This window comes from Pholis gunnellus (assembly GCF_910591455.1).
Source record: "Pholis gunnellus genome assembly, chromosome: 15".
In the NCBI taxonomy this organism is placed as follows: domain Eukaryota; kingdom Metazoa; phylum Chordata; class Actinopteri; order Perciformes; family Pholidae; genus Pholis; species Pholis gunnellus.
This window is the reverse complement of record NC_136542.1, coordinates 2,864,749-2,890,065: the sequence shown is the minus strand read 5'-3', so window position 1 is coordinate 2,890,065 and position 25,317 is coordinate 2,864,749. Positions and strand designations below refer to the sequence as shown.

General features: G+C 42.3%; 2 protein-coding genes across 2 annotated transcripts; both read right to left on the bottom strand.

Annotated features, from left to right (window-relative positions):
- Positions 1–1,632: 1,632 nt before the first annotated feature.
- foxi2 (forkhead box I2) lies at positions 1,633–4,588 on the bottom strand. The gene is made up of 2 exons (XM_079175072.1): positions 3,898–4,588; positions 1,633–3,152 (listed from the first exon to the last, which is right to left on the bottom strand). Exons 1-2 carry the CDS (start codon positions 4,505–4,507, stop codon positions 2,563–2,565), a joined length of 1,200 nt encoding a protein of 399 aa, XP_079031198.1. The 5' UTR covers positions 4,508–4,588; the 3' UTR covers positions 1,633–2,562.
- A 15,153-nt stretch (positions 4,589–19,741) lies between these two features.
- Positions 19,742–22,885, bottom strand: LOC306707040 (phospholipase A and acyltransferase 4-like). The gene is made up of 4 exons (XM_079174319.1): positions 22,758–22,885; positions 21,414–21,522; positions 20,951–21,219; positions 19,742–20,249 (listed from the first exon to the last, which is right to left on the bottom strand). Exons 1-4 carry the CDS (start codon positions 22,770–22,772, stop codon positions 20,118–20,120), a joined length of 525 nt encoding a protein of 174 aa, XP_079030445.1. The 5' UTR covers positions 22,773–22,885; the 3' UTR covers positions 19,742–20,117.
- Positions 22,886–25,317: the final 2,432 nt, after the last annotated feature.

Sequence of the window (25,317 nt, the reverse complement as noted above, 5' to 3'; positions counted from 1 at the left end):
ATTTGCAGAGGGAATTTCCCCGATGGGCCGTTTCATAGCAGGAACAAAGCAAAATGGCCTCCACTCAATTTGGGGCAAACGCTGTCGAAGAATGGAAACAAAAGAGAAGCTTTAACCCCGTGGGTCTAAGGGGGATATCTTCACCTCTCTTCAGAGAGCCCCTAATTGATACATGGAGATTGGCGTGAAGGACCAGGGACAATAGAGCCATTGTTTCTGTTTTCTGAATCAAGACGACCGTCAACGGCGGTGTCTTTGCGGGGAGCTTGGCTTGCCTCCAAACCTGAACTTTCTCTCTTGAGTTTTGCCAAAGCACGTCAGCTGTGATATATAAATATATATATACGATACCTTCTCTGAGAAAGGGATTAGTCTTCTCAAGGTGACATGCAGTTTGGGGGGGATTGAAAAAGAAAAGAAACATTTATCATTTTTTAGGTTGTAATCTGTTGAGTTTAATATATTTTTTTATATCCTGTGATCAGTAAATAAGTATAATAATAATAACTCATAAGTAGGATTATTTCAGACTTTTGGGCAACCTGGACTAAAAGTTATTCATTTTGTTCAAGCCACATAAATATGAATACATTATTAATAGTTTTTTTGCTGGTTAACTAAAACGCAATTCATTGTAATGAATTAATTGAAGACGTACCAACTGAACACATCATCACACTCATTTTCACAGTGATTTGCACCAAATTACATCGGAAACCAGAAGGAAATGACCGTAAGATAAGTCATTACAGTGAGCACTCCTCATGTTTCTGCACTGATATTAATTAATTCCTTTATTTCAGAGCTTTTCCTTTGACCTGCTCTAATGAAGCAGTTTTGGGGGTCGACGTCGTTCCCACTCCGGCAACGCAACAGAAAACAAAGGCAGACAAAGTGTAGACGACTGTGAATGAAAGATTGTCTTCTAACAAGTGACATCACTCCTCCAATCACTAATCCGTGATCCGACAGGAAGAGAAGCTGACTTACTGAATAAAAGGCAGATAAACATTGTTTTAGTTGGACGTGAACTTGGTCTTAAATCATCGTAATGATAAGGCAGTCGGTGTTCCACGGTGTGAGAAACACACAAGAGATAATGACGGCAATGAGTCAGACTGGATTATAAATACCGAGTCAACTCGGAGCGCAGAAGCTGCTCTGTGATTTAAATCGTAAACGGCTGGGTCACTTGAGTTTTCACTAAACTAGAATTTACAAGAAGAAAGGCCCACAGCAACACGACCGACTCGTGCATGTTTGTGTTGCTTTTATACAGATGGTGAGAGGCTGCATTGAGCTGAAATGGAGTGGAAGTAATTCAATATGAGATTAAAGTAAATTTATGGGCATGCATTCAAATGATAATGACGCCCTGAAAACACTGGTGCCCTATTTGAAAATGATGCATGACAATACAATAGAGACCACATGATATTTATTAATAGTCACAGTTGAAACTGCCTGGAAGCTGTATGCACTGTATAAAGATAAAAAAGGACGATAGATACAAAAGCCATTCAATGATTGTCACACTGAATCCTGAGAGGAACCATGATATAGTATATAGTTTATATATATATATATATATATATATATATATATATATATATATATATTTATGACATGGGTTTTAGTGATACTGTTTTCGGCATATTTTGTATGTCATTCACTTCTGCTTTAATCAAACTATCAGAAATCAGTAGAAAAACAATGCCTATTAGCATAAATAGCATAAATAGTCACAAACTATTTTCTTTTTTTATAATTTACAAAAATACACATTTATAAAGTCCACATGTATTTACATGAGCTTTAGTGCTGTGGTTTCAGTCAACATGGAGGATATAAAAAAATAAGGCAAGCCCCATCTGGGATCATATCTGTATTAAATCAATTGTTACTGCATTTGGAATCGGTCTAAATAATCAGGTGGACCCATAATAACGGGGCACTTTCATCTCGTGGGATTGTTGTTTTGAGGTAACGGCGGTCTCACGGAGGCAACTTTGGCAGATTTTGAGTTGATTATGAATATGAAAAAAACAAGTTTCAGCATTTAAAAATCAACTGCAAGAATTTGGCCGCTCCAAAGAAACATGGGGCTCGATTTGGCAAAACTGGCAACAGAAATATATCAAAAAGTACATTTACATCTTAAAACACGAAAGAGCGGCTTTGACTACAAGAATAGAGAAGCTCTCTGCTGAAACTGCCCAAGAATGTAAAACAGATGCTTCAAATATGACAAAAGATATAAGTGTTCAGTGGTTGTTACTTTGCAAGAACATTTCAGCATTCAGGAGCCTTGATATAGAGAAGAAAAAAAAAAAAGAAAGATAAGTGCTCATTTTTTTTGTTGGACTTTCCGGCTGGTGTTTCCTCGAGTGCTTGTCAACTTAAATCAAGTTTTAGCTAAAATACTCTATTCTCTAATGTCTCCGTGAACTGCTCAGTGAAGGGAGCGCTGCGTTCACGATGCAGGAAGCTCTCTGACCCCTCTGCTGAGACGCACGTGAGTGTGCACGTGTGTTTCAGAGGGATTGTGGGGTGAGTCAACTCCTATAGCTCTGTCCCTTCTCTGGGATAAATCAGGCTGTTGACACTGAAGCTGTTGTAGAAGTGGCTGTTGAACTGTCCGCTCTGCCCACCGCCAAACGTGTTGTAGTACACTCCACGGTTGAAATGCAAGCCCTCGCCGTGCTCCGGCGCCCCCGCCTCCTGCCCGCCGTGGTTGAGGTGGTACGGGCTCAGGGCCGTAATGTTCCTATTCGAGAGCTCGTTCACCAGTCCCAGGGACCCCTGCCGGCCGGGGGCCCCCGAGCTGAGTGCTGACATGCTGCTGTAAAAGTTGTTAAAGCAAGGAGCGGCCGAGGCCTGTCCGGACGGCGAAGACGACGACGAGCTCTTGTGGTTCTCGTTCATGGCCTCCATCTCTGGAGAGGGCGGCCCAAGGAGCTGAGGACTGTCTGAGGGCTTCAACGAGGCCGCCACAGCCGGCCTGCCGTCCTCGACTTTTGTGGCCCCCGCTGCCACCGCCGCCGCTCCTCCCGCGCTGCTCGGATCCGAACGTCTTTTCCTTTTTCTGCGGAAATTTCCGTTGTCAAACATCTTTTCACAATTTGGGTCCAACGTCCAGTAATTTCCTTTTCCTGTAATTGAAGATTGAAGACAAATAACATATTAGTTTTTTAAAGTTATGTAGTCTCAATAAAATATTTAAAAAATAATTATACTTAAATATTCAGCATTTTCCCATTACGTTATGTCTGAACACATTGGGAATACAATTCCAAGTTATCTATCATAACAAATAATTTCTTATTATTCCTGAGCTGACTGTCACTCTAGGATTAAAAACAACATTCCTGTCATGTTCGAGTACAATACATGCACCTCTATTTAAGTAATATTTCTAGGACAAAAAAAATGCATCCCTACTTAACAGGGTGCATTTAATTGCTCTGTGTTCATATATTGTGTTGTTTAAAATTCCTTTGGAATTAATTCTGATGAATTTATAAGAATATCTCTGTTTTAACCTTTGAAAACTTCCTTAGCATATTTATTACAGGAGCTACAATATTTGCCATATTTTAATAGCTTTTAAAATAAATAAGATTTCTAGACAGCATCAGTTAGGGTTTTGAGTATTGTTAAGACTTATTTGACCACACTTAAATTTGTTTAAACTCTAAGAAAACTATGATATATATATATATATATCATCTTTTTAAGTTTTAATGACTTAAGGAAGAAACAAAATGTTAATTAAGACTTTTATTTGTGTTTATAATTCCCCCACTAATGTAACCTCCCTGAGGCGTTCAGGTGAGTAACCTCTACTTAAATAAGACGTGTTGTTCAGAAGAACGTGCCCTGGTGCGTTCACGGTACCTGGATCGTCCTCGTCCCTCGGCACTTTCTTGAAGCAGTCGTTCAGAGACAGGTTGTGCCGGATCGAGTTCTGCCAGCCGGCTTTGCTCTTCTTATAAAACGGGAAATTCTCGGCGACGTACTGGTAAATCTGACTCAGGGTCAGCTTCTTCTCGTGCGCATTCTGGATGGCCATGGCTATGAGCGCGGAGTACGAGTACGGCGGCCGCACCAGCTTCAGCAGCTCCTCCTGGCTGGCGATGGACAGCCAGCCGAGGTCGGGCCCGCCGAAGCCAGGTGAGTTCGTTATGAACTGTCGCTGCGAGCCGTAGGAGGGCGGGATGAACGACGCCGGGTTGTTCCCGTGCAGGTAAGAGGCGGAGGAGTTGACGCCCGGCCCGTTGAGCCACAGGTACGGATTTGGAGACGATGCGTAATCTCCGAGGCCGTAGCCGGCGGGTCTCTGCGCGCCCTGGAGGCTCTGCTGGTGGTACATGCTGCTGAAGTTGTCACAGTAGACGGCGGCCATGTCGGCCGGGGCCTCCTGGGCGCCCTTGGGTGGGAGAGAGCCGACGGTCGGGGAGGTGTGGTGCTGGTGCTGGTGATGGGACTGAGGGTCGATGGAGTTCATCACTCCCCGCGGGAAAAAAAAAATCCTTAAAGGAAATGCTGAAGCGGTTTCAGGTGGCCTCTCCCGGTGCTGCGCAGGGAAGCAGCAACAAGTGTCAGGGAGGATGGAGGAGTTTGGAGGAGTTTTAACAGTATAAACCCTTGACAGCAGCCACATCCAGGCACCAGATGATTCCCAGCAGCCAATAGACACACGCGATGAGTAACAGGGGGTGTGGTCATGTTCTGCCTTCATTCAGCAACAGTGAGATCAAAACCCTCCTGGAGAGACACAACAGACTCCTGCTGCTGGAGTCAAGGTCTCTCTGAGGGAACAAACAACCAACCTGAACCAGACCGCAACACATAACTCTGACACTGAAACTAGAACTCTGCACTCACTTTATTTTCTTCTTTCATCCAAAATGAAGATGAAGGAATATATTTGAGTATTTAATGAAAATGTGACTCTTGTTTGCAATAAATCAGCGATGCAAAGCAATTGGCTACTAAATCGATGGAGTATTCAGTAAACTGTTTCCAAATATTGAAAAGCATTTAGTGTGTGATTTAGCAAATAATCGATCCTTAATAGTAAATCTGTGTCAATAATGTAGTTTACAAATTTGACAGAAAATGCTAAATAGCAGCCTCATTTGTCGTTACTTTTTTCCCACCCTGTGTTTCAGGTTTTTTCCAAAATTAAAGCACGACACTAACAATCTGAAATAATAACGTAGCAAGGAATTACGTGCCATGTATGAGAAAAAGGATGATCCACTAACTCTGCCACCCAAATGTGTCATCCCATCCACACGATAGCTGTTTGACTCTTTTGTCCCTTATTACAAAATGTGTATAGAGAAGTAAATGTTACGTTAGTTTCCACTGAAACAAAGTGTTTCAGGCTCAGACGTGATTGACAGCATTTACATACAGCAAAGAACCAAACTAAAATATTTAAATGGTAGCCGAGTAGAAATATATAAAAAACAAAAACTACCAGCCTTACTGAGGAGAGTAAAGTGTGTCATTAAATAATATTATTCTATCATATCATATTCTCATATTGTAATACGATCAACCACATTTATTAAACAATTTCCATATGTGACAGAATCATCTTTGACTTTCTATTATGATTGGTGCATATTTGATTCATCAGCATGTGTATTATGTAAATTATCAGCCTTTCATCAGCTTTACATTAACAGGTGTGTGGGTGTCACAGGGGTGTTTTTTTGGGGGGAAGCTGCAAACACCGAAGAGTCTCAGGGCAGGAAGGCAGATAGAGGACATGTTTCCCAGAAACAGTTACAAAATAAGTAACAAGACGCTAGAACGCAAAAGTGTTCAGCACATGGCAACACTGACAACAGGAGAGGAGAGTGTGGAAAAGGCTCCGGTTCTAAACTCCAGGGCTGATGAGGTCGAGTGAGAACAGGTGTGTAGGTGGGAGGGGATGTCAGGTGACCAGTAGTGGCAAGAGAGTCTGAGGGCACCACGTGGACGGTTAGAGGGCAGCAGGTCTGGGAGAATAGAGGCCCAATCCCAATCCCACATTTACGGACTTTGACACGCGCTGCCGCAAAGATTGTGAGGGTTTAGTTCTGTCCCACGGTCAAATCGATGAGTGTTTGAGGGCTCTCTTGCAGACATTTAGGAACACTTTCCGTAAATCCACATTTCTGCAGACTTTGCCCGAGGGAGTTACCCACAAGTCAGAGCAATGTCACGTTTACAGACGTGCGTTACCAGTGGAAGCCTGGAAGCCGGAGACATGAAAAAAGAAGGTAAACAAAGAGGACGGCACAAGGGTGTTCCCCCTGGCATTTCTTATTTGCACAGGGACATTATGGATTAAAGAAGCTACCTAAAACACATACAAGCAGAGATTATAATACATCGAACATTTCATTTTTTTTTATGGAAGCTGATTTTTGACAAAAACGAGTAACTAGATTATTCGACAATAATTCTCATCTCGTAACCCGAGAGCCCGGAAGACGTTCAACTCAGGGAGTAAAAAGTATAAAACACAATTGTACATAACCTGTCACGTGATAACGTGACATGTTGCAGCACAGTCCCGATCGTATTCACACCATTTCAAGCCCTTACAGCTTCTCACATTCACCAGGTGACATCAGATAAACCCGTAAGGGTTCAGGGCTTAAGGCCTCTAAGGGGGGCATTGTGCCAGAGAGCCGGTCCAGACAAACCACCAACGAGGAAGTTCTCATGACAGTGAGCCCCAGTGAGTGTAGTGTTCAGCACTGTGTGCAGTATCTAAAACTGTAAAGTTCAATTATGAGGCACTGAACCAACAACAACAACCGACAAATTCTAATAGACCATAAAAACTCAATTAACTTTCATTAATGCATGATTAATATATCTCATCCATCCAGGCTACAACATGACATACTGATTAAAATCAAGGCAACTACAGATAACTAGAGAGAGTGCATTTCTTGGAGAGAAGGCCGTGTGAATGCTGACAGCTGAAATACATTTAAAAGCATTGCTGGAAACAAAGAAATGTGAAATTAATTTCCTGAAAGTTTGGAAGCCTTTGAAGCTGAAAGGATCTCACACTAATTAGAATGTGCTGCAGGTCTAATCAATCAACCGTGTGTTACCGGAAACAGCTGAGGGTTTGAAGTATATCTTTTTGTTCCCGACTGGTTGGGAGTCAAACTGCACGGTATCCGCTCCAACCAGAGCACCCGGACATGTTTGCAGCTATTACAAGTTAGAAGGAGAGTCATTGTTGAACACAGCCGGCGACAACAAACAGAGAACAAAACACCACAATTCACAAAACTGTAAATTGTGAACTTCACAAGAGTTTGCTGGAGAAGTAGATGTGTCATTTGGTTTCACAAAGTTAAATATGACTCAGAAAGGGCAGTTTGAAGTCTTCACATTTGTGTTTTTTGCCGAAGAGTCTGAGATAGGACAGTTTGAAGAGGGGCAATGAATTCAAAAACTCTATTGGTTAGATTATCTTAATCTTACTTATCTTAAAGAGACACATTTAAGTTTTGATGTAAAATGTTATGTTAGAGTAAGCTAAGTAACCATAACTGTTCGGGGTGATCTTTGAGACAAACACTTGCTACCTGGCAGGATCAACCCGGTAACCCTCGGACAGGGACGGCACGGCAGAAACCACAGAGGGCCCAGTTACACCTCCTGTAGAAAGCCGGCATTAGACGGCCTGTGTCACATGACAACTGGAGCAGATGGGGCATCTCGGTCCTGGAACCCCTGTCGTGCAGGCCCTCTCGTCCATAGAGGTGAACACAGGGAATAAAAATCGAGTTGCGTGCCTCTAGTACTCTGGTAGATTCTTGTGCCTCCGTGCTAACAATAGGTTTGGCCTATATTTTTGTCCCAAACCAGGCTCCCATAGGGAGAGAAGTGGCTTGACGAACAGGGATAAAGGTGCTCTCATTTCCTGCAGAAAAGGCAGCGTGAATGTTCGCAGCTCACGCTGGAAATGCAGAAACGGTCCAAAGACAAACAGCTTAGGTTAATCGATGACACTGAATCGCCCGTAGGTGTGAATGTGAGCGTGAACGGTTGTCTGTCTCTACGTGTCAGCCCTGCGATATAGTCAGGCGAGCTGAACCCTGCCATTCCATACATGTATGGAATCACATGTATTAATATGGCAAACTGTCAAAAGGTCTCGATTGAAAATTGCTCGACAGTCGAGACATTCTAATATTGTTGCATATCCTGAGGCCAGAAATGACAGAAATTGGTTTCTTTGAAGAGAAAATTCAGACATTTGCCTTTCATCTTCTTATCAAGGCGTTTTTTTTTTTCTTGATTGACTTCCCAGTTTCATTCAGACGAGGATCTGCCTGCTAAAAAGTGGGTTTATTAATATGAGAGATTTGATTTTGTTAGCAGAAAAATCTACTGAAGTACTAGTGAAAGTACATGTTATGGTGAACAAGCAACGGTCATTACAAGTATACAACTGTTACCAAACGGTGTGTTGTTACCCAGAAAGATACGTACAGAGTCCTATACCAGTCTTCCAGCTGACTTTTGATTTCTGCAAATCCAAAGTAAAACATTTCACCTGCATTGACTCCAGATTCATCAGACCAAGTTAAGAGAAGCCGAGTATACCATGGATATTAACTCCATGGTATACTCTGGCTTTCACACGTCTCATGGTGGAGAGGGTTTACAGAGAAATAACTTCTCTATTATTATCAAAAAACGACATGTAAATAAGTGATGCACAGATAACAGAACAGCACACAATGTCTTCAGGACTTCCCCTCTCCATTAACCACTTTATATTTGCTCTTAATTAGCTCGTGGGAATCATATTAAATCCACACTGTCTGAAAGTGTCGTATCTTGTATTTTCTTATTGTAACTCTCGACTGAAGCTACATGAGCGCAGGGATTTAAACCCAAGACTTTATGTGTCTGATGGCTGCTCCAACCTCTCAAATGGAACACTTTTATTTTGGTTTTTTATTTGGCCAGACATATTTGGTATGTTTGGAAAAGTTCAGATAGAATTTAAAATACATTTCTGTCAGACTGAGTAATGTTAGTTTGCGGTCGGTCAAAAGGGTTGATTGGTCATAACTGGTTACCTTCAAATTGACTAAATTAATTTACCAAATATAAAATGAAATACAATATAAAAGCTGGTATCTGAAGAATGTAGAGTGGTAATGCTGGTGGACTAAAGGACAAAGCCTCTCTGAGGGGACTGAGAGCAGCTCTTAGAGTTCAGCCCCAGAAAACCAGAACAAACCAACAATAAATCCACTGAAACATAAAGATAATATCTGAACCACCTGCTGCTTGTGTACATCAACTTATTATATGTTGATTAACTGGTTTGGGATCATCATTTCCTCTTCTTACTCTTCTGTGTTTTAAAATAAATAATCAAAATAATGTTTTTATTTCAGATATTTTTTAATGTTTGCTTCAGTAAAATATGTTTTTGTTCTATTATACAGTGTTATTAAGTCCCCTTTGAAAATGAGATCTCAAATGTAATTGTATTTACCATAATAAATAATGATGATATTAAAGTTGGACGTTGTTTCTGCAGCCTTGTACTTGAGTGTATGTTCATCTATACGCTCTATCTCTCTGTGGCTCACACGCTGTTAAGTACAGTGATTTGTGGAGGCACACTGCCACCTTGAGCTGCTCTTTATTCTCTGGCAGAATATTTAAATGTAGGATAAGACGTTCACCACAAGATGGAGGCAGCTCACCGCTCAGCGTGGAGTCAGATCACGAGGCGTCGCCGGGAGCTCAGCACTGCTGTCAAAGGTCTTTGGATGAAGGAGCCGTCACACCTCAGATATCCAGAGTGAAAATGTGGGTTTTTCTCAAGCAGCTCCTGGAGATTGAGAAAGTCTTTGAAGAGGTTAAAGTATAGTTTTTGATAACATTAACCCAGAGACTCCAGAGTAAGACCTGCAATCGTGCAAATAACTTGCTTTACGGTCTTCAAACAAAGGAAAACAGTAATAGAAATGTCTAAAAGACCGGAGCCTGTCTGCATTCGACAAAAAACCCACCGGTGTTGCATTTCTTCTTGGAGAGGAACTTTCTAATAAAGCGGAGTCAGACCCCCTCTGAGCCCCGCTGTGATTACTTTGGTTGGTATTGACACATTATCTGCCAACACTTCCGTGTTTTTCAGCATCTGATAGACTGAGGTTTCTCTCTAATGCAGCTTTTCCACTGAGCTCCAGGCCGCAGAGTAATTGTCCGCGCAGCACCAGGAGTCGCTCTGTCTGACTGTAATTCTATAATATCGGGGTTGGCTATGACAATAATCCCCGGGGCTCATTGTGAGCCGCCAAAAACGGCTTCATGAAAACTCAAATGTATGTATGAGAATCTGAGAGTGCGGAAAAAAACCAGCTCTGAAGCTCCTATCAGCAGAGAAATGCTTTGCAGCTTCTTGAGTTTGTGACTTTTTGGCTTTTGCTGTCTGAGTTAAAGAACCCGAAGGATGGAACGTTGAAAATAACAGTTTTAAATCCTGCATGAAAAGGAATTGAACAAAAAAAGTATAAACTGATCCATTGTCTAGGTCTGATCTAAATAGTTCTGTGATAAAGGTTTTGACGGGATACAATTTTGAAGTTCCTCAATTATTTTTCCCTTTTCACCCGTGAAGCGGGTACTTTTTAGAAGTTACTTACTTTACTGTTTATAAGAGGCGAAAAAAGTTTTGGCAGTTTTATATTTTTTTTAGTGTGTGTTTTGGTAATACTCATTTCGGCCACAAGATGCTGAAGTGCACCACTAGACCATGTTCTAAGTGTGATTAAAAGCATTCATGTTGTCATGAATGACGTTTTCATGTCTTCATGCACTCTGAACACAAGGTACGTAGATTGCAACAGATTCCCTAAACTTTAAACTATGTGGCCTCACGTGTCGGCGTCTCAATATACACTTGTTGGTGTAAAGCGTCTTTTCAAAATAAACAACAAAAGTTGGACTTAAGCAACAAAACCTTTTTGTTAGGTTTAGTAAAAGAGCGTGGTTGACGTTAAATTGACTGACTAACGACTCAGGTTACTGTCGTGCCTTTTCTTTGGGCTAGAAATGTATTTTAATCTGCGCAAATCTGCCGTTAGGGAATACGTGAATGCTTTTAGTCCTATTTGGAACGTGGGTCAGTGGTGCATTTTCAGCCTCTTGTGGAGTATTACAACAAGAAAGGCGAAAGAACCCTCCAAAAACCTTTTTCCACCCGTTCTTAAGTCATAAACACAGGAGAGGAAACATATTTACATCATACATAAAAAATGGATCACCAGATTGATATTTTGTCTCACTTGCCCTTCAGAACTTCCACACACGTGTTGCATGAGATTGGATAAAACATAACTCATCGTCTTTAAACCTTAAAGGACGTTGCTATGAGAGAAGAACAGGAGGCAGTATGTGACGAGAGAAGCAGCCTGTGAGCTCTGATTTGCCCAGCTGGTGCATCTTCACAACAAAGAGTCACAGCCGTGTCTGTTCAGAGCATTTCACTGGTAAATCTATGAAGAAACGCCCAAAGACGAGTAGGACGCATGCATTGTTTAGGGCTGGCGTGTGATAGTACTGTGTCTGAATGATGGAGAAAACATGACAGCAGGTTGTTCACTCTTCTCAGATTTAGAGATCTCATCCAAACAATACATTTTGGATCACATATAATTAGCTTTTTTATAAAAGGTATTTTTAGAAATGCATAAAAAGGAAGCACACACACAGACAACACAGAACAATTTAACGCATGGTTTTCTTATGGTGTTTTATATAATTACAAACAAAAGAGGCAAAAGCAGAAAAAAAGACAATGACAGACACTTAGATATAAAAAAGGGAGGATGCAAAAACACCACAGAGCATTTTAGTTTGTTAAAACCTTCTGAAAATCACAAACAAGTGGTAAATAAGAAGCCGAGCGACGGCACAGTGTGACGCTGTACGATAATACTGTCAAGAGGCTCAAAATGTAAAAGACGGTGAACAGTCCCTGACTCACAGGTCTCATCCATACAACTACTTTTAGCCTGCTTTGTTTTTCTATTTTTGCCACCCATGTTGTTTGTCATGGACTTTCAAATAGCACATGGGATTTCCAAAAGGACTGAGCTGAATAGAAATAGCATTTCAGATTGTTTTCTCCACATATGGGTGCATGTCTTCGTCATTGGGGATGAGGAAGGATGGATGGATCCCTTGGGGCCAAAACAAGTCTTTCCTGCTGCTGGTGTCAAATTTGGAGGAATAAAAAAAAGCCCTCCAGACAAAATACAAAGTATTGACCAGCATAGTGGTGTATGAAGTATTGTTTCCTGCGATGACAAATGAGTCTGACCTAAAAATAGCTTTGATTGTTTATTTCCAAAGGCTAAAAATTACCTTTTTAGTACCAAAGCACAAAGTAAGAGAACCAACACCGACACCACGCTGCTGGAGACCGAGGCCGTATTTCTGGACCCGCTGGAGGGAAGGGAGGCACGGGAGAACCAGAACCAGGACTGAGAGGGGCAGACTGTCAGACCCTGCTGCAGTCAAATGAGAGGTAAAGGGACTCTGGTGCTCTGAAACACTACCACGTCTGTCCACAGGGACCGCCAAAATCAACACAAAACGAAAGTTCCTTGAAGTAGCTTTAAACGAGTGACGCATTGAATACATAAAAGATGTGTTCATATGATAAAATCCCCAGTTTTCATTTTATTAAATACACCTAGCTAAAACTGATGCTATCTAATACAATGACACAACAATAAATCATACTTTCATGAAGGTTTTACAGCTTTTGTTGAAACAGTTTTCAATGATAGAAGGCTAAATATTCGATGAAGATAAGATTTCCTTCTCTGAATGGTTGTACTGTATAATCAATAAAATTGTAATGTACACAAAGAGGTAAACTTGCTAGGCTTTACTGCTTTACCACTTCTGGTTATGGGGGGGGGGAGGCTGAGCTGCAAATGTGTGTATGCAAAGACCTATTTATTCCTGTTTCGGAGACAGTCTGGCCCATTCAGCTGACGCACAAGCGCCACCATTTACCTCCCGTCTATTTCGGTGACATATTTACGCCCGCGCGTCAGGCTCCGTGAGTCTACCTGTGTTTGTGCCGAGCGGGGGATCATTTACACCGGAAGCCTTTGGAAATAAACATTTGCACTTTATTATATGTCGCATGCTTCTTTAGAGGCAAACACAAACGCATACACAGGCAAACATGTGAGCCCCGGCACAAGACAGATAAGAACATGTGTGCACACGCCAAAACACAGGAGGCATTCATAAGCAGGCCGTAATAACACAGCGCTGCTTCGGAGAGGCCGGCCGCAGCTCTGCGGACAGAGAGGGAACATACAGGAGATGTTATTGCTCTATATGTTTATAACGCTGCCATGGAAAAATAAGAGGCTCGGCCACAGGCATTTCCTCAGCTCCTCTCTCTCTCCCCCAGTCAACTCTCCAAGCCGCCGTGGAAGCGAGGCTGTGAGCGTTTAGACGAGGGCTGAGCACATGTCACACTTAATCTTTTTCAGAAATAGGCAACCTTATTTCTATTTCTCTTCTTGCATACATTCTGTCACAAACTCCTTTCACCACCCGGCTCTTGTTTCTCCAAAGTCTTAAACTATGTGTTGCATCTATTGTCTTTTGATCCACGCAGGAGTTATTAACTTGAAATGTTGATTTAATGTAATGTCAGAGACAATTCAAACGTAAATATGTGAAGGAGAATATTCGGTGCATCTGTTGTTTGGATTGACCCTCATGCTGCTCACTGCTGGTTGCTTATATCGCTGGACACCAAGGAAAGTAAGTTTATTCCACTGCCATTTTGACGTTGATATGAGTTTGAGTTTCAGCTGTTTTTAATATGTAAAAGTAAAGTTTGTCTTACTCCATTGTGTGCTTCTACCCAGTTCAGGCTGTTCTCATCCAGCATTCGTAGCTAAACCTTCAGGAAAATAATGCAGCGTAATTGGTAGATATCCCACATAATCACTTTGTATGTTTTCCTCATAATCTTGAATGAGGAAGTAAGCACACACAAGGCGGGCGGGAGGGGAGGTGGATGGATCCAACCAACAGCGATCATTCAGCCAGGAGACCGCTGTTTGTTAATGTCAATCGTCAACGTTGATTCATTCCTCAACCGTATTTATTTCAACCCAAACGACGATGTTTTCCAAAGCATAACTCAGTAGTTCTGTTGCCTAAACCTAACAAAGTTGTTTCTTGTGAAGACAAAAGTTTATTTTGAAAAGATCGAATGCACGCAACGAGCAGAAATTGACACGTGTTGCTGAATTTCATAGGAAAAATCAAGATATCATAAGAACTGTTGTATGAGGATATGTTGAACAGTTTTATTTTTTTAAGGAGCTAGATGTCAGCTCTTCAGAACATCCAGCTTTACCCTCTGAAAGGTCACAGGCCCTGGTAGAGCTGCTGTGGCAGCAACTGGATGGAGAAAAGGTACGAGGGAGGCTGCATTCAGGCGACGCAGCAATTAGCCACAGGGTTATGTGGCGTCGTGAGAGTGCAACTTAAATGGCCAACTGTGTTTTGCGTCCAACAACCCCCAATGTAGCACAACTATACATTTCCAACCGCACTTGAAGGCGACTTCATTCATTCATTTCACAGCAGCTAGACCACAGACTTTAGTTTAGAAGTGGACGTAGTCACAGTGACGTCACGCATTGGTTTGTGGACTGATGTTTGGAAGCCTCGTGTTCGGCATTTTGGACATTTACTAAATGAACATCATGCTGTATTGAAGAAGACTTAAAGACACATTTTAATCTGTTTCAACTTTTCCGCTGCAGCAGTCTCCAGTGACTGGGAGGACTGGTGTTTTTAAAGCAACGTTAGGTGTGAATGCAGCCTAACAACTCGGCTGTTATTTCTCCAATTAAATATTTTATCAGTATCCAGAAATACTGCCTTAATGTTGTGTGAGAACTGTATTTTGAGCATTTAAATGTCTACTATTGGCTGCTCTGTATGTTGGTGTTCAAGGGAACATAGTTTATTCTGCTGTGTGTGTTGAACCAGCTTTCACAGAATATATTCATGATTCAAAGGACAACATTCGATGATTAGCGTTCTCTCAGCTCTTCTTTTGGACCAGCTTTTTGTCTCACATCTCTATTAAACACGAGCTTCAAGGACAAAGGAAATTAAACTTGTTCTAGCGTTGCACTAAGTCACTCTAAATGATAGTGTCGGCCTATAATGTGAATGTAAATAACAGCTGAAATCATGTCACATTTAATTATTTTCAGATGTGGCCATCCTCCGCTCGTCGCCGCTCCGCTGAAACCAGCTCTCTGTTTTGCGATCCAAAGGATAATTAGGCCTGGGAGCACGGCGGTGCATGTTTGGTCTCACTCCGCTCGCCTTCAGAAGAGAATGCTCTTTTTGGACGCCGCAGTACGACCGTTGTATATCCCTCAAAAAAGGCAGAACTGTAGCTGCTCGTGCCTCTGATGTGCTATCCAACTTTAAAAATACAGCTTTGCGAGCTCAGTCTTCTTCAAAGCCTTGGTTGTTGTTTTTTTTGCCCCCTTCTGCCAGCGCCGACTCGGCTGTGCCTGCCGCCTCGACATGATGAGTGGATCCGAGAGAAGAAGTCGGATGAAAAGCCTGAAAGGAACTGCAGCTAATTCATGAAACAAGCCACTATCGCATGAACTAAAAAAAAAGTAGTTATAGCTGCATGATAAATACCAAGAACTCGCCATAAAATGGGCCACTGAGCTGCTGGTGTTTTGTGTGTTGATCTCTGTTCTGTTTAGAATTCGCTGCAAATAATCAGTGTAAAAAAACACTCCTTTCATTCTCTTTGACTCCGGGGCCCTAATGGCTTTTTTAGTAACGACTTTGTGCCTTTAACGGCACAAACATCATTAACCCAGGACATTGTTATTCTAATCTCTCTCTGTCAGTGGCCTCGGAGGCTGAGCCCTCATACCGTTGAAACAGTTTCCTCATTGTGAGCCCGGCGGGGGGAGGGGGGAATGGAGGTGGTGAGGTGTCTGCTTCAACTGCAGCCACCTGAGCGGGCCATCGGCATCCAGAGAAACCTTACGTTTAGGGTGGTCTCCAAAACCACGTCCTCCTGGCTCTCCTCTTTATGTGGTCCTAAATCCACCTCCTCATCCCTTTTCCCCCTCTCTCTCTACACAAACCTCTCTCACAAAAAGGCCCCTCACACGATGAACAAAGTTTCGCTGGCACTCATTTGTTGACTTATCTGGCATGGCGGCAGTTCGCCTTTTTTCTTAAAAAGTTGGGCTTGTTTTGCAGCAGGGAGATGGGGGGCTGTTGTGCTCCCTCCTCCTCCCCCTAGACACACAGGAAGAACCTCTGCCATCTCCTCCACAACGTGAGCAGGTGCAAAGACAAGTCTCAATGACATCTTTGTACCAAATGGAAGAAGGTTGGAGGTTTAACAGCACTTCTGGCCGGGGCCCTGCACCACCTCCCCTCCTCCGTCTGCCTCTCGGGGGTATCTGAACGTGAGAAGTTAGCTGTGACAGGCCGCGGTGGGGGGAAGCCATATATCCTAAAGTGACACAGACACCAAAGGTAGTTGGTTTTTGGCTTCCACGGCCGCCTGTCACGCTGCTTTTATCTCAGGCTGCTCTGGTCTTTTACTCACTGTAGTAATTCATGTTGGTCCAGTGTTGCCTCGAAGCCCAGTTCACAATAAAAACTCACAATGGCAAGTCCTGTTTCGTAACCGTGACTTAAGAGCAAAATACATCAACTATTCTAGTTTAGGGAACTACATGTTAAAGCATCTCTGAAATCATTTATCTTACTATTATTCTGGGAAAATGCATCAACATTGGAGTAAATGCAATCATTTAACACTTTAATATCTGACTTTGTTCTTTCAGGTTTCAACGTTAATGTTTTTTTTTTTCACTTGCCAGAAATCGAATTGCCCAAAGTACATTTTTACTACGATGTGGTATTTTACATGCCCGGGGCAATCCTGATGATTGTTCAGCCCTGGATTGTATTGTTTCCGAGGGCATTGTCAGTTATATTAAAGTTTTTCCAAACTCTCAAACTTCATCAGACAAATTGCTTTTGTCAACGTTAACGAAGTTAGTTGACGAGACAAAACCCGTACGATCAGTCGCTTCAGTGTTGAAAAAAGTGATTTCCAGTGTTTGCTGGCAGGATTTGGGGTCGGTTTGGATTCAATCACAAGGAATGGGCAACAGGTGGGTGTTGCAGGTGATTCAGGTGAGGAGGTGGGCGGGGGAGGCCAGGTAGAGCAGATGAGAGAAGTGAGAACAGGTGTGAAGAGAGGTGTGACAGTCAGGTGATTGGGAAAGGAGGGAAAGGCTGAGGGTGATCTGGTGGATGGATGGGAAAAGGCAGAGAAGGGGCCTTGCTAATAATTTCTGAGGAAATGTGAATGTGGCTGAAGATGAAGACAGAGAGGCAGAACGTGACAATCGCCGTGGTTTTATCTTTAAAAATGCGTTTTATAGACTGAAGACACCAATTCCCAAGTTCTGTATTCATTCAAAATTGGACAGTTGTCTGTAATTGGTGCCATAATGCCAGCTATTATTGGCTGTAATGGGACAAATTATATTTGGCAACAGGCTGAGCTCCTGTTTTTGCCAAATTCCCAAATGCAGCTGATATCACAGGAACAAGTCATGGATGTGGTGATGGAAACCGACGAACTGAGTGATAACAACCAAATGCAAATGTCCGATAAACTGCACGTTGTCTCTCTGTCAGGGCCACCAATGACATCGCTGCACATTTGTTATACATGGTGATTATTTCTGAGCCTAATGATCAGCCACGATAAGCCATCTCTTCCGACTCCTTAAACGTGCAGAGTATGAGGTTTTATTATTTCTGGAGCCGGTCCCACGACCCGAGCCTCTGCAGCCCTCTCTGGATTTCATGGAGCTCTCAGGCGGTGACCTCAGGAACAATGTGGGGTGCTGTGCAGATTCTGGGGACCAGGCGAGCCCAATTGGCCCCACCTGCTAGCAGCTTTGCTGGCCTGGCCGCGGGCCCCGGGGCCTGTTTCTACACTGCAAAAAACATCCAAATCATCTGATTTGATTTGTTTGTTGAGGATTTAAAGGTGTTTCAGCTAAATGTAGCCAAATCGCCAACGTGTTCTTATTTTTGCATTAAGATTTGAGTCAGGAAAACAATTGAGCTCAACAGCAGGAAAGCAGTAAAGAAACTAAAAGGAGTGATTTACTGTACGTGATGTCATTACTCTTAAAACCTCTGAATGTTTAAAATCAAAATGCAGTTTTAAAATGTAACCTGAGTTCAACTCTGTATTTGTCTTTGCCTTTATTTGAACTGAGATTTATCTAGAACAGGGTTTTGTAGCTATTCTGGGAGACGTTTCACAACAATATCCAGCCAGCTGCAGATAAAGGTTCATGTTGATGTCTCAGTCAAGGACAGCCCTTTATAATCCATGCATGACATGACACATGTCCCAGAGCAAATGTCTATTGTGCCTTGTCAGATAACAGTAGAACAGCTACATTTGTGGGTTACATACTTTCAGTACATGTTTCAAATTCAACTACAAACCTGCATTATCAAAAGCATGCCAGATGCTCAACTCACAGTTTTTAGATTTGAGTTCGAAAATAGTTTTCAGATACGCATTGAAAATGGATTTATTCTGCAAATGCCACATTTCCTACTGTACAGATGTAATTTTTGTCAAGATGCACATATATTTTTTTCAGGGCCTCATCCAGATGGGGGAGGAGGGGCCTCAGAAAGGGGGGGGGGGGGGGTTACAGTGATCCTTGACTCAGCTGTCACCCATACACACACACGCGCACACACATAGTCATGTCTTTTGGGGACATTACATTGAGATTTAGCCTAACCATAACCTCACTCGTACCTATAACCTTAAGCTTAGCCTAACCTTTAACCAACTTTTCACCCTAAATTGTAGAGTTATGGGGACGTGCAACTGTCCCCAGTTTGTCGGAAAAAACAGTCACACACACACTTTTTGTACTTTGATACTTGTGAGGACCGTCATTGAATACATTCCCCCAGTCCTTAATGTTAAACATCACAGCTAGAACATTTAAAGTTTAACCTTGAACATAAAACCAAGTATTAACCTATTAACTGCCCAAGCATGCAAAATAATGTCTCACTTTCCAAAATGTCCTCTCATGGTCTAAAAATCTAATTGGTCCCCACGAAGATAGAGGAACAAGAGGTCGAGCACACACAGCATGTCCATCACATGGTCTTGTGTGAATCTGCTCTGCACCACCTGCCCCGGCTGTAACAGGGGTCCACATGTGAACAGTGGTAGATTGTGATGCAGCACAATGCTGGCACAGAGACGACGGGGGATGAACACCCTTTAAGCGCATAATTAGGCCGTAAGAAAAACATTACTCAGCAGTCTCCTGTTCCTCTGTGTCTGCCTTTTCACCGCTATGCCCTCTGCTTTTGCACTCAGTACCTCTCTGTCAATCATGATTGTTGCCAAGAAAACATGAATATTAATAACATACAGCACTTGTTTTGATTCTGAGGCTTTGAGTAAATACGACCAACTATGTCTGCGTGTATTTTTCTGCAAAGTACAGATGAACTGCATACACAGAACATGTTAATAAATAAAGGTTCTCCAAAATAAAAAATCTACAAAATGTTTTATTTTCCTGGAATGATTTCCATTTATTTTTTTACACAAATCAATACAATACATTATATGATGAACAAATTGTCTTACATGGCAAAATAATCACATTATTTACATTTCCGACATCAAACCAACAGCAATAAAGTGAACGTGCTCGACTCAAAGCTCCAATGTCAAACATGACATTATGACAGCCATTCATTTCCCTCCACAACAGCTTGCTCCATCTTTGCCAAAGTTGAATTGTTTTGTGTGTGTTGACAGAACAACACCAACAAAGACAACTCTTTTTTTGTGCTGTAGGTTATTCACTGTCACAGTTTAAATCAAAATGATTGCCGGGGGGAATTGACTCAAACAAATGAGAGATCTTTCCTTTCATCTTTCCGTCTCATTGCTGGCGCCTACGATGTCGCCTTTCCTCGTCGTCATCCTTGAGGAAGGTGGCGAGCAGAGCGGCCCCCAAAGCTACGATGCCAACACCTGCTACAGCTACGCCTCCGATCACAGCTGCTCTGTTAACCTGCGTAACACAAATAAGCGACAGGCTGAATGTTCAGTTACACCAACACTAGAAGCTATAGCTCTTTGGCTAGCTCGCCATCAAGCCTGCTGTATCTCCGTGAAAACAGTAGTAGCATAAAAACATGTGTCTTTCATTTCAGACTACAGTGCGATCACCCCCTTTTAAGAGACTTTGCTATTGGTCTATAGCTACAACACAGCGAATGTGACAGATGCACTAAGTGGTTTGATTGAACAAGCTTTTTTTTTTAAACTTTGCATATCAGCTTATTCATTATCTTCCGTTGTTTGAAACACGAGCAATCACATTTCATTTAGCACCACATCTGCTTCTAATCAACTGAAATAGACTGTTCTAGATGTGAGTGTTGTTCCAATGAATGAGACGCTCTCATGATAAACTGGTCGAGTATCCAGGTGCAGACACACACAGCGCGCTGTGCAGCACTTTTGTAAAAACATCAATGCAATATGTTACTATTGCATAAGTTATCTACTGTTACGATTACAGTGGAGACGTTTGGTTTTAGCTGAATTTCTTTTATTTCTCTTAGTTTCTTCTGGACAGAAAATGACTGATCACTTACTGTATTTTGTGAGAATCAGCACACCTGCTGTGACTTACCGAGGTAAACAACTTGTTTTTTTTAATGCATCTTAATCAGTTGTGCAAACAAAAGTATAAAAGTCACCACCCACCTGTCGAGACTCTGACTCGCCGTACCGCAGCTCGGTGACGAAGTGCTCACAGTTGCGAGTGACGGCATTGTACGGCAGCTCCGAGCTCACCAACCTACAGGCCTCCCTCACGATGACGTGGCGGTCTCGAGGCTCGTACTTGTGATCGAGGAGGTTGTTGATTTCAAAACGGTGTCTGCCGACCACTTCCCAGATCTTCTGGCGCCTCACCTCTGCCCTGCTGCTGTCCAGGAGCATCAACAGGCTACCGAAAGGGCCTGAGTCATCACCTGTGTGAGTGTGTGTGTGTTATATATGAGACAAACAGGACAGAAGTTAGAGTAAAGCAGCTTGGAAAAGAAAAGGGATACAATTTAAGATCACGTACATACATGTACGTGATTGGCTGATGATGTCCGCTCTGAGGCTAACATAATTAAAGCAAATTTATTGACGGACGTCATAAACGCAGCACTTCACTCACTTGGAGGAATCAAATGAACAACTTCATTTCCACCGATGTAGAGAGCCCAGTGCTCATATGTTCCGCGGAAGATCTGGATCAGGTCCCCGGGCTTTGCACCACAGTCAAACTAAAAATGATAAGAGAAATAACTATCATTAATAAATTATAAAAATAATAAACTTGGCATGTAGTCAGTGTAAATGGTCAGCTCTTAAAGGTACCCTCTGGCCGCCTGGTTTCACTCTCTGGGTGTCAGATACCAACGTTTGGGCAGTGGCCCTCGGTGTCTTGATACCGACGCACAATGCACCCTTTAGCGTCTGTATGAGACACACCAAGCTTTCAACAAACTCCAATGGTGAACCATCCTCTTCCTTATTATAGACGCTCAGAGCATTGGATGTAGTTTTAAGTTTTAAGCGAGGAGTGGTGGACGGGTCAAACAAACAGAACTTTTACTCAGGGGACCGGCGTTCGTGTCCTTCGCGAAACCAAAAGTTAAATTATTTTTACTGACAACGTTTTGTCAATAACCTGTGAAGTTTCACGATGTGAACTACGTGTTAACTGCGACAATCTGCCGCAGGCTTCTGCCCAAGTGGCAAAATATGACGGGTTGGGATAAGATCGCGTTGCCTCTGGAGTGTCTGACCACGATCGGCGCTATGGAGACATTTTTCACATGTGGGTTCCTGGTTGTGCACAATGCATTTGTACGATGTGTGCCACAGATTTTCATGCCTGACGGTTTGTAGCAGTAACGCGCCAAGAAGCAGATCAATGCAAAAAAAAAAAAATGTGCTGAAGACTGTGAGATAGTCAACATGGAAAGAATGGAGAGAAACGGAAAGAAAACGGTTATACAAATGTTTTATGATGAAAAGCCTCCAACATGTTTGTTAGATCTGCCTGACATTATACTTCATCAATAAATGTACCAGTGCACAACTCATGAAACAAACAAAGGAACGCCCTGTTTACTGAGAACTTGCACATGTTGTGGAACGAAGGCACATTGACAGATACTACTAGTTAACACTGGGATATTTTACATGACAAACCTTTAAATGTTAACACATTTCACTTGTCGTGTCACTTCACCCTGTTTGTTCTTGGTGTTCTAAATTCTTCTTATTTCAATTCTTCCTTTGGTGTCTTACTTTGACTTCAATGGAAACTTATATCTTTACAGCAGCAAACTCAAAGTAAAGTCATGATACATTGTAATCCAAGAATATTTACATCAAATCTATAAACTAGTACGTCTTTAAAAATTCTTCCAGTAAGAATACAAGCTTGTTTGAGTTCAAATTGAAGCAGCTTTAACTGTAACTCATCAGGGCTCAGCAGCAGGACACTCACCAGTGTTGGAGCCATGTCTTCAGGTCCTCATCGATCAGTAAGTAAGAACAGAGGAGACTTGCAGCCAATTTATGGTGGCTGACAACTGAAACCTAACTGTGCTTACGTCTCAGAAGCAAAAGTGTTCACCTGATTATGTGTGGTAATAACTGAGATGCAAACAGAGAAAGATTAGATAAGCGCATTGGTACACACCACATGGCCTTTTTTTGCAAATCATTGACCAGATGAGTCAATGCAACTGCTGTAACTTAGCCTTTGCAACAAAGCTGCAAAGGCTAAGTTTCATTTCTTGTGAATTGTTCAGTAGGTGCACTCATGCTACTGCAGAGTTCTCTGGGTCAAAGTTTCAGTAACCTGGTCTCTATGGTAGATTATAGAAGTCTTATTAAGCCATTGTTTTAATTTACAACATCTGTCAATTTTACAATGAATAAACCAGCATACTCAACAGATAACAATTACCTTTTTATAATCCCTGAAAGGGGTAATTTAATACACAGTGAGGAGACTTAAGTGCAAAGACAACAGTGCTTCACTTTACCAACACACACGATTCAAGCAGCCTGTACATATAACACAAATATCCATCTTTACGCTCATCATGGAGGCAGAGGCCTTCACCTTGTTGCCCTTCAGCCGATCCAAAGAGTCAAAGATGGACGGGTTACTCAACGAAACGTCTTTCTGGTGATGAGATGGTTCACAATGAATCGCTCAATTCGACAGTTAATAACAGTCTGCTTATAACAGCTTGATAAAGTGATAATATGTCATGTATATGTTTGTCTGTCAGCTCGTTCTGGAGTTCCTCTGTTCCCCTTAGTGGTCAAAATATATCAAAGCAGCTTTAAAAATCTAGTGCTCTCGCTCAAATGCAGCAGTGGCAGGTGACTGTTGGGAATATTAAAAATGATTTGCAGGAAAGTCGTCCAAGCTGGGAGACCTGGAAGTTAAATTTCTCCCCAGTTCGTCATTAAGTGCTTAAAACAGGAAGCTCTCAATCAGACCGGCACAGGGATCCCACCGGCCTTTTAGCTCTGCAGGATGTTTGGAGAAATTCCCCCCAGTCAGATCAATGCTGCTGAGCCTTTTATTAAATACAGCTGTAATACAGTAAGTCCTGCATCCCGGGCCAAGAATCTGATTTTTCTTCCTCTCCTTTTTTTTCTTTTCCTCTGTGTTTTCTTTTCACTGTTCTGCTCTCTTCTGGTTGTCTTCGCCTCATTGACAGCGGACAGAAGCCAGAGGAGGGCTTTTGACACCAAACATTCATCTCCCTTCCTGTCTGTCAGCGCTGCCTTTCACCACAGCACCTGTTGAACAGCGTGCCATGTGTGCCGTCACCTGCCCGCTGCTTCACCCAGCCCCTCCACATCATGAACTGTGTGCTTTCTCTCCTTTCACTTCTGTCTCTCTCAGAGCACTAGAATAACCCACTTCAGTAGAAGTGTTGCACTTAAAGATACTGTGAGGAACTTTGAACTGGTTACGAAACAGTCTCAGTTTAATCTTGATGCCTCTGTGTGACCTATATAAGTAAACAGGACTATCAGAGAGAAGATGGTCTATTTCTATAGAGTTATTCTTAATGCTCGACATCGGTGCCACCGGGTCGGATTCTGGTGAAACCAGATGAAATCATGCAGGTTCCTCCTTCAGCTCTGACTCCAGCGGGGGAGGAGAGCTCAGCAGCGTCTCCTCCTGCACCGACACCACACTGCTGGAGACCTATAGGCCGTGTTGCCGGGCCCGCTGGAGGGAAGGGAGACACGGAGGAACCAGAACCAGGACTGAGCGGGTCAGACTGTCAGACCCTGCTGCAGTAAAATGAGAGGTTTTCTAAATGGGAGTCTGGTGCTCTGAAACACTACCAGTTGTGTCCGCAGGGACCGCCGGTAGCTTCAAGACTCTATATATGCAGCCTCTACATGAATGGGATTAAAAAAAGTTTCAATGAAATATAAAAATACCTTCTTACTTTAAATGCATTTCCTTGTTTTGTCTCTTGCAAGCTAGTTGTGTTTAGCTTCTAATGATCAGTTTAGCATGTGAAATAATGATTATAAATAAAGATATTTAAAAGATATAAAAGATATGTATATGACATTATATTATAATGTCACATATCTTTTATTCAGATTTTTAAATTGTGTGTTTTTTCCCCACCACAATCTTTCTTTTTTTTTTCACCTTTTGGAAAAGAGTGTAAAGGTCATAGTTATGCGTAGAAAAGCCAGCTTTCTGCATTAACATTTACATTGTGAAGTATGTTGTACTCTTGCTGTGTATTTACATGTATGTGTGTATCATGTTTATGGCTCATTTACATCATTTCAGGCCTCACTTATTTACTTCTTTGTCTCGCTCATTTTTTCTTTCCAATCATTGTTTCACTCATTCTTGCCCTCTGACATGTTCTTTCCCTCTCTCAATGACTGAATATCCTTTTTTTAGTTTTCCCACCCTCACTCTCACCCCTCTACTTTTGACCTCTGACCTTTCACACTGGAAGCTCTGGTATGTGTGTATGTGGGTTTAATCAGAGCCCGAGGCAGAA

Coding starts and splice junctions, on each gene's coding strand:
- LOC306707040 (XM_079174319.1), bottom strand. Junction 21,220..21,413: donor TGTTCATTTGATTCCTCCAA/GTGAGTGAAGTG, acceptor ACACTCACACAG/GTGATGACTCAGGCCCTTTC. Junction 20,250..20,950: donor GCGAGTCAGAGTCTCGACAG/GTGGGTGGTGAC, acceptor TGTGTTACGCAG/GTTAACAGAGCAGCTGTGAT.
- foxi2 (XM_079175072.1), bottom strand. CDS start 4,507: ATGAACTCCATCGACCCTCAGTCCCATCACCAGCACCAGCACCACACC. Junction 3,153..3,897: donor GAGGGACGAGGACGATCCAG/GTACCGTGAACG, acceptor CTTCAATTACAG/GAAAAGGAAATTACTGGACG.